The 9171-nt window shown below is 32.9% G+C and overlaps 1 protein-coding gene across 1 annotated transcript; it reads right to left on the bottom strand.

Annotated features, from left to right (window-relative positions):
* Positions 1–3096: 3096 nt before the first annotated feature.
* Positions 3097–7573, bottom strand: LOC149577483 (cytochrome P450 716B1-like). Its single transcript, XM_089824065.1, has 4 exons — positions 7182–7573; positions 5159–5734; positions 4777–4961; positions 3097–3534 (listed from the first exon to the last, which is right to left on the bottom strand). Exons 1-4 carry the CDS (start codon positions 7558–7560, stop codon positions 3208–3210), a joined length of 1467 nt encoding a protein of 488 aa, XP_089680191.1. The 5' UTR covers positions 7561–7573; the 3' UTR covers positions 3097–3207.
* Positions 7574–9171: the final 1598 nt, after the last annotated feature.

Here is a 9171-nt window from a genome sequence, read left to right as displayed (position 1 = left end):
CCCATGATCAAGAATCTTCAATCATATATATATGATCAATTCATTTGATATCTAAAGAATTTTTTATTACATACTTTGTCAAAATTCTTTTAAGAACATTTGTAACTCCTATTTTCATGTTTATAGTACACAAGTAGTGAATCACCATTTATAATTAAGTCTTTTGCATTGTGTCCACCCATAGAATTGTTAATCTTAATATAGGGATTTGTGAGAATTTTCCTTTATGTATTGAGGATGAAAATCTTCTTGTATATTCTAAATAATAAATTCAAACTCCTAGATCTATAGCTTTTACATTCTCATTTCCATTAGTAAGAGGTTCTAATTTTTTCAAAGGAGGGTCTATAAGAATTTGGGTTGTTTAGAACACATGCTTCAATGACTATACCAAAAAAATTTATATAATTTTCATGATAGTAATTTTTTTATTTTATTTTTAAACTCTTGCAGAGAGTGATAAGAGAATTCTAAAGTACCTTAGAATGGTGACTTTGTGTTGCGACTTACTGACTAAAGTAAAAAATGTGTATCTATTTATTTGCATATATTAATCATTTTCTTAGCTTAAGTATATTTCTATCTTTCCTTTTATTGCAAAAGCTCTATAATCACAACAAAAGGCATTAATAAAATTAAACTCTCAATTCAAACACTATGTGTTTTAAACAATTGTTTGTGTTCAAAACTTAAGTTAAAAAATATGATATCCCAACTTTATCACTGTAATTGAGAACTCCTAAAGTTGTTTTAAATCATTTAATTCATGAAAAAGAATATATAAATAAAATAGTTCTCATGTTTTGTCAATAACAGTATACCTTAGGAAGGAAACATAACAGTTGTGACATCCAATTCAGTCCTCATTTGATGTGATTATTTCTAATTAATATTTCTTGCTTGGATTAGAGTATTTCAATTTAGGACTATAATAGTTGTATTTCCTTTAAATACAACCCCTTTTCCCATTGAATACATCTATCTTATAACTTATCTTTTATTCTTGCATCCCTTGCATTATCTAGATCATCTCATTCCTTGCATTGTATATTTGTCACTCAATTGCTTTAAGTTGATATACTTCCACTTAGCAATCTATCCCTATTAGCTATTGTAACATATTAGCTCTAATCTAGATGGGTACTCTGGAAGCAAGGGTATTTCTATAGGTAAGAATGAGGGGGAAAGTAGTAAAGAAAGGAAAATGGAGTCTAATAATGGTTCTAAAGCCTCAGGGCAAAATGATGGGAACCAAAGTGTTCAGCCTACACCCATAAAAATGGATATCACTGAAGTTAAAAGCCTAATGGATGTTGAAATAGAGAAGAATGATGATGGAAAAGCCCTTATCATGAAATATCAATGCCTGAATAAGGAGAGTTAAGAGGAGATAATGGAACAAAAGGGCTTAAATTCTGAGAACCAACTGCATCTCAAGGGAACCTAGGAAGTTACTAATGAGTCTGGTAATAATTTTGTGAAGAGATTAGAGATGATAATAATCTAGTGAAGTTATCTTTCCCTCACAAAGACAAGCTAAAAGTTGATGCTTCTCTTCAAGGTGACTCATGGCTCTATAATCAAACTATGGTGCTAAAGAAAAAAGTGGGTGACATGCAAAAAGAACTGGATCATGAAAAAATAAAGAGAGCCCAGCTAGAAAATCAAGTTGGGAACATACCTGAGAAACTCAAAGAGTATGAAATGGAACTTAGGCAACTGATTATAGAAAATGGGGAAAAAATGGATTTGGTAACTTCCAAATTATGTGTAGCGGATGCCAGTTTAGGGGAAAAGAGTAATGAGGAGATTATGTCTCCTGATGTAGTTGTGGCTAAGAGTCTAGGTGGTCGAAGTAAAAGAATGAGGCAAAGTATAAAGAAGAAAGTTGTTGAGGCTCCTAGTTCTACTACAAAAGACATCCTCTAGAGTACTACGAAGGCTAGCAAGGAATTAGCGAAGGTCATCAAAGAGCTTATTTAATAGCTGGTCAGGGTTGTTGGTTTGCTAGTTTTTGGTCCTTGTCAACTTGTTGGTTCTATTTTTGTTGCTTCTAGCTTTTTTCTATTTTAAATCTAAGTTCCAAGTCCTTGTAAAACTTGGGTTTTCTCTTTGTTTTTTTATTCTAGTTTCAGGTCCCTATAAAACCTTTCTTTTTGATGTTTAGTAGTGAACTTCAAGTTTCAGGTCCTTGTAAAACCTAGTGGTCCTATCGTGTATCTTTTGCTTTTGCATAGGGTTTCGGGTCTCCTCAAAACTTGTTTTTGCATTAATCTAAAAGATATTTCACTCACCTCTAGATCTTGTACATAGTGTTCAATTGTCTGCATCCTATACATACATACATACATATATGTATGTATGTATGTATATATACATGTATATATATGTACACACACACACACATATATATGTGTGTGTATATATATGTATATATGTATATGTATATGTGTATATATATACACACATATACATATACATATATACATATAGATTTATATTCATATATGCGCGTGCACACGCACACACACACACACACACATGTTTGTGGATAAGCTGATTATAATGGGAAAATATTACATAAAATAGCTCATACTTTTCATATTATAGATTATATTCATCTAATTTTGAAATCAATTCTCAATTGTTATGTAAAATATAATGTGTTTGAAAGACAAACAACAGTATTTGATAACATTATCTAAAAATATTATTTGGCTCCTTATAAGAATGGAATATTAAGTATAATAGTTGTAAGATAGATCAAATACTTATCATATAATATTTTACACTATAATAACATATATAAAATTGCAATTTCAAGGTGTTTTCTATTCTTTATATTAAAGATATCAGGCCATTTAAACTATCTTAAGTCTAATTATTATAAATAAAACTTATAAGTACAATTACAAATCTAATGCATGTCTATATTTAGACCTAATATCTCAACTCATTATCAATCAAAATACAATAATTGCTAATGCCTCTTAATCATATAAATATATCCAAAGATATCGTTTCTAAAAATAAATTCTTACAAGTCTCAATTATAATTAGTAATTTTTAATCTACTAAAATATTGGCAATAGACTATTTTGAAGAGCTAAAGATTCATGACTAAATATATATATTTGATCAACTATTTATACATGATCTTGAAGGAAACAAATATTAAAAGTGAGACTATAAGGTTTAAACAATATACTAGATTTGCAACATAGCACTTAAACTACCAACAGAGTGACACCGAATTTGGATGGGTAATCCATCCAATGGGGCAGGCATTGGATCAACACTCACCTTCTCATTCACATCTACTAAGTCCCATTCAAACTTATTTAAAATGTTGTGAACAAGCACAAGTATTACCATGCGTGCAAATTCATTCCCTGGGCACATTCTTGGCCCACCTCCAAATGGCACAAATGTATAAGGAGGAGGGCCATTCCCTTCGAACCTTGATGGATCAAATCTTTCAGGATCCTCAAAATATTCTACACTCTTATGAGTTGAATTCATTGACCATAAAAACTGCACCCCATTAAAGATATAAAATATTTTAGTAATAATAAATTTGTTGAAGAATAAACTTTTAAAAAACACATGATTCAAATAAAATTTTCTCCATAAAAAAAATGTATTGATCGTAATAACACCAAGTGAATTTCTAATAGTAAAGATAATTGCACCAGATTCACAGTTATCAATAATTAATCTTCTTAATTTAACCAGATATATTTAACATCAAATAAATATTAAAATGCAAATTAATGTGTTGGTATAGTTTCTTTTAGATTTTTGAACTTTCAAATGCACAGTTTTGGCATAAACAACACACTATAAGTTTTTGACTTGCTCACATGACTCATCTAAAATGACACTAATAAATAAGATTTTCTAAAGAAGCTAGATTAACTTTAGATGAGCAACCTAAATCAAATGTTTCCTATATAAATAACATATACGTTGACTACAATGGCAATCGTTGAAATCCTAAATACTAATGATACTCAAACATGTTCCTCCTATAAACAATTTATACATTGATCATAATGACGCTTGTTGAAATCTTGAACACTAAGGATGATAAAATGTCCCTCCTCTAAATAATTTACACATTGACCACAATGAGACTCATTGTAGTCCTAGAGACTAAGGATAATAAAATGTTCCCCATATAAGAAAATTATACATTGACCATAATGGCAGTCATTGAAATCCTAAACAATAAGGACAATCACAGTAATGTCCTAGCCCTCAATAATCTAACACTTATTTTCAAATAAATGTTAAATATTAAGTAAAAATTTGGTATAGTTTGTCTATGGTTTTCAAAGCTTGGGAAGTGTAGTTGTTTTGGTTTAGACAACACACTCTTAGCTTTTGACCTTCTTATATGACTCATCTAAAATTGCACCAATAGGTGGATCCTATTGAAAAAGCTAGTGTAATTTTAGATGAGCAACATAAACAAGTATGTGCTCATAAATGTAATGTTTAAGCATGATCAACTAGAAGGCATGTATCTTCCATCCTCTAGGAATGATGAAGTGAGTGTCATTTCAAAGGGACCTCACAAACCTTTAAGTTGAAATTGCACAAATAGACCTATGCCCTAATGAAGAAGCTATTGCAATTCCCCATGAACTACCTAAACAAGTCACAGTTTAGAATGTGGAGTTTAAACGAAACCACGAAAGCAAATCAAAGCTTAAAAATATATGTTTAAGTCCAACCATTTTACAAAATTTGTAAAGTTTAAGAGGTGTATACCTTCCATCCTTTAGGGACGATGAAACCACCATAGGAAACGTCTACAAGGGCCTTGCGCCATATGTCTTCTGAAGGAGGAATAATTCTAAGTGTTTCCTGAGCAGCTCTCCATGTGTACTTCATTTTTTGAAGGTCGCTCCATTGTAGTTGTTTTTCTCCCTTCGCTTGAGCAATACCCACTTGCTCTACACCATTTCCTCACCCCGATAAACATTACAAGCAAAAACACGAATAAAAAGTAGAAATCCAAAAATAATTTATTTTTAAAAAAAGTAAAAAGACACTTGATTTAATAACAAAAGTCTATATAGAAAAGACACTAAAATGATCCCAAAGTCAAATCTTCTAGATTACTACAAAAGAAGAAATGTACATGCCATACCTCGAAGGACTTCAAGGTAACAGTGACGATTGAGAGCCAAAAACTTCAACAACATCGTCACAGTTATCACACTAGTGTCATGCCCGGCTATCAAAAGAGCCATAATATTATCCTTAACATCACCTTCCACCATTGAATTCCCATGTTCATCCCTATTACAGAGCAAGAAAGACAAAAGATCCTGATCCGATGAAGCCAAGCCATTTTCCAAATCCTTCCTTCTCTTCTCAATCAAAGTCTGAAGAATCCGGCGGATCTGCTGGCTGCCAACAACGGCTTTCCGGTACAGAGTCCCCGGCAAATCAATCGGAAGCTTCATCATTCCGGTGAGTAAGTCGAGAAAATGGGTATAAAGCTCGTCCTGCATTGGTCCTTCCTCAAGGCTGACAAAGAGAGCACAAGTAATTGAAAATAAGCAACGTTTGACAAGAGGAAAAGCCTTCACTTGTTCATTTCCAATCCAGTCCTGCCTCAGATGCTCATTCACGTTGGAGTCAACTATGCCCACGAATTTTTGCAGGGCCTCCGGCTTCAAAAACGGCAGCAACTTTGCCCTCAGCTCCTTTGCCTCATCCCCTGAAAATCAAATAGAAAATTGAAACATAGATAGAGTCGACCATAGATTAAAGCAATCTCAAGTTGTCAAGAATCTCAATATGATATTGGTATCAGGTTTCAAGGGTAGTTTTTTTTAATTAAACTTATTAGTCTATGTTTTATGAGTATTAGTTCATATGAACTCATTTTCTATAAGAATGAATAGAACACTTAGCACTCTTCTTATCTTGGTGATGTTTATAGAGGCAGGTGACCTTCAAAATAACATTTATCGCTTCTCGATGGTCACGCCACCTCTGTAAACATCACCAAATACAATGAGGGGTCACCCGCTTCTCTTAGCATCACCGAGATGTGATGAATGCTACTTGGGAGGTCACCCAGCTATGTGAGAATAACCGAGGTGCCGTGAGTGCTAAGCATTCCATTCATTCACATGAGAGATGGGTTCATGCCACTACTCGTCAGACTCAAGAATCTAAACAACTGAATTTGATAGCAATATTCACAACTTGACTTGAAGTCACCTAACCTTGTGAACACACCTAGATGCAATGAGTGCTTACTGTTCCATTCATTCATATAAGAGATATGCTCATGTGAACCACTACTCTTGAAACATAGGTTGACTCAAAAAACTAAAAAGTTAAATCCTAATAACAATATCTAAATTTGGCTTGCTGTAGAATCTATCTCTTACTTATCACAGATCTCACTTACAAAATTGAAGTATCCTGAATCAAGAGATTGTTCAAATGATCATCAAAGATCATAGTAAATTACAAAGTTGAAGTATCTTGAATCAAGATATTGTTCAAATGATCATCAAAGATTAGACTAAATTACAAAATCAAACCATATTGAATTGAGAAGATCATTCAAATAATCAAAGATTGGACCAAATTGAGGAAACATCACTGAGTTGCGATGGGAGATCCCCCACCTCTCTCAGCATCACTAGATGCATTGAATGCTACTTGGGAGGTCACCCACCTCTGTGAGAATTATCAAGATGCCATGAATGCTAAGCATTCCATTCATTCATATGAGAGAGGAGTTTGTGTAAACCACTACTCATGAAACATGGGTCGACTCAAAAAAACTAAACACTCAATACCGAAAAACTTAATTGAATCCTGATAACAATATCACAAATTGACTTGAGGTCACCCATCCTTTTAAACATCATATAGATACAATGAGTGCTAATTATTTCATTCATTCACATGAGAGATGAGTTCGCATGAACAACTTCTCTTAAAACATAGATCAACTCAAAAATCAAACAATTGAATGTTGATAAGAATATCACACTCTTAAGAAAATCTTTTGTTTGTGAAAAATCTAAATTGAAACATACATTAAATAATTATCTTAATCCAAGAGATTGTTCAACCGATCAAAGCTGAGACCAAATTAAGGAAAAAATCCAGGGGCATGAGAAATAGTAAATACTCAAACACACCTGCTTTGCCAAAGAGGGAGTTTCCGAAGAGAGTGATTATGGAGGAAGGCCAGGTGCTTTGGACGAGTTTGTTCTCGTTGGTGTAGAGAAATCGGATGCCTGCAGAACCATGAATGATGGCGGCAGGGGACCCCAGCAAATGGGTCTTGCAGATCTCATTTCCAAAGCGTTTTCTTCTCTCCTCGTAGAAATCACAACCCCTGTTGACCCTTCGTAAGGCTGCATATTGCAGGGTTTCGCCCACTACAGGCCACCCCATTGTGCCCGGGGGAAGATGGGTTTTACTCCTTGGGAACATCTTCCTTAGGAGGAAGAGAATAAGGGTTGTTAGCAGGAGGACTGACAATGTTATGGCCATGGACTCTCTGCTCATGTCCATTTCTTTTATGGTTCACATGCAAAGAAGAGATGGGTGTTATCTATAGGTTAAGGGTACCATTATTGTGCAATTTTTTTAAATTAATCTATTTTAAGTGGACATAAGAGTTGGATGCTATATTTTTATTTTGTATTGTTTAAGTTTGTACATTGTATGTCCCATTTTGACAACTTGTTTGTGTTTCTCTATTTGTAGTTTAAGAGGAAAGTCTGTTGTGGGTGGTTATACGCTAGTTTTTTTAGAATGATTAGGAGATGTGTGATAATGAGTTTTTAATTAGAGAAACCATGGGAAGGGTTATTGGAACAAAAACAATAATTGGACTTACTAGATATGTTGGTGGTTAATAGTGGACTTCTAAATAGAAAAACCAAGTGAAGGTTATTGGAACAAGAACAGTAATTGGACTTACTAGATACGTTGGTGGTTAGTAGTGGGTTACTAAATAGAGAAATCAAGTGAAGGGTTATTAGAACAAGATACGCAATTATGAGGAATCAAAGCGATTTGTTATCCACACAAATGTCACTCTTTATTCATTTCTAATATTTTGTATATTTTAAACTTGTAGGTCATACATATGATTTTGACATCTTTTTTGGTTTCTTTATAATGTGACTTAAAAGGGAGTGCCATTGACTTATTTAGTAGTTTTTTTTATTCCAATTACTAGGTGATAGTGGGTTTCCAATCAGAGAAACTAAGGATTATTGGAACGAGAATAATAATTGAAATTACTAGGTATGTTGGTGGGTATCAATGAACAATGAGTTTCTAATTAGAGAAACCGAATGAATAGAAGCTCAGTAATTATGAGGAATACAAAAGATTAGTTATCCACACAAAGGTCAATCTCTATTGATCTCTAATAATTCACTTTGACAACCTAAAAACTTGAACAAATACTTCTGAACATATGTAGAAATGTCTTCTTGTATCAATAAATTACACAATTTGTCTACTTATTTTTTTTCAACTATGAAGCAATGAGAAAAATCAAATAATGAATATTGAAATAAGAATCTATAATTGAATCTCCTTTTTCAATTAATCGGATTACATAGATATCGGCATCGCTGCGATTACATAGTGGATTACAACATTATGAATAAGCGTATATCTAAACCAAAAGTAGTCTAACCATTCACTTTGACTACCACAAAATTTAAACTATCAATCATTATATTTTCTTTAATAAATAGTCACATCAACATTTACTACAAATACACCTAGAATGTACTAGAATACAATGTACTATTGACCACAATTATTTTTAATTAATTTAAATATAATTAATTTTTTAATTGCCAGCTGTTTTCTCACAAAATAAAATTGCTGTTCTATAGGTGGTCAAGGGACATGAAATTGAACAAATTTTTCTTATTTGATCTCAAATTTTGAGTAGGTCCGAAGAATATGGGTCTTCAAGCACGTGGCCAAACTTGACTATTTTGAAAATTGATAATGACGGGGGCGGGTGTTTGTAATGCTTATCCTTATGTCTTAACCGTTGTACGCCCAATTAAATTACAGAAAACTAATTATTCTTAATTTTTTAAGACCATAATTTCTACGTTTTTGCTTATTTTTCTATCAGACGGACCGACACTT

The sequence above is a fragment of the Cupressus sempervirens genome, chromosome 1, assembly GCF_028749045.1.
Source record: "Cupressus sempervirens isolate cs-2001-9-10 chromosome 1, ASM2874904v1, whole genome shotgun sequence".
Lineage (NCBI taxonomy): Eukaryota > Viridiplantae > Streptophyta > Pinopsida > Cupressales > Cupressaceae > Cupressus > Cupressus sempervirens.
This window is presented reverse-complemented; position numbering and strand designations above follow the sequence as displayed.

Coding starts and splice junctions, on each gene's coding strand:
- LOC149577483 (XM_089824065.1), bottom strand. CDS start 7,560: ATGGACATGAGCAGAGAGTCCATGGCCATAACATTGTCAGTCCTCCTG. Junction 5,735..7,181: donor CTCCCTCTTTGGCAAAGCAG/GTGTGTTTGAGT, acceptor TTTGATTTTCAG/GGGATGAGGCAAAGGAGCTG. Junction 3,535..4,776: donor TCGTCCCTAAAGGATGGAAG/GTATACACCTCT, acceptor AATGGGGTGCAG/TTTTTATGGTCAATGAATTC.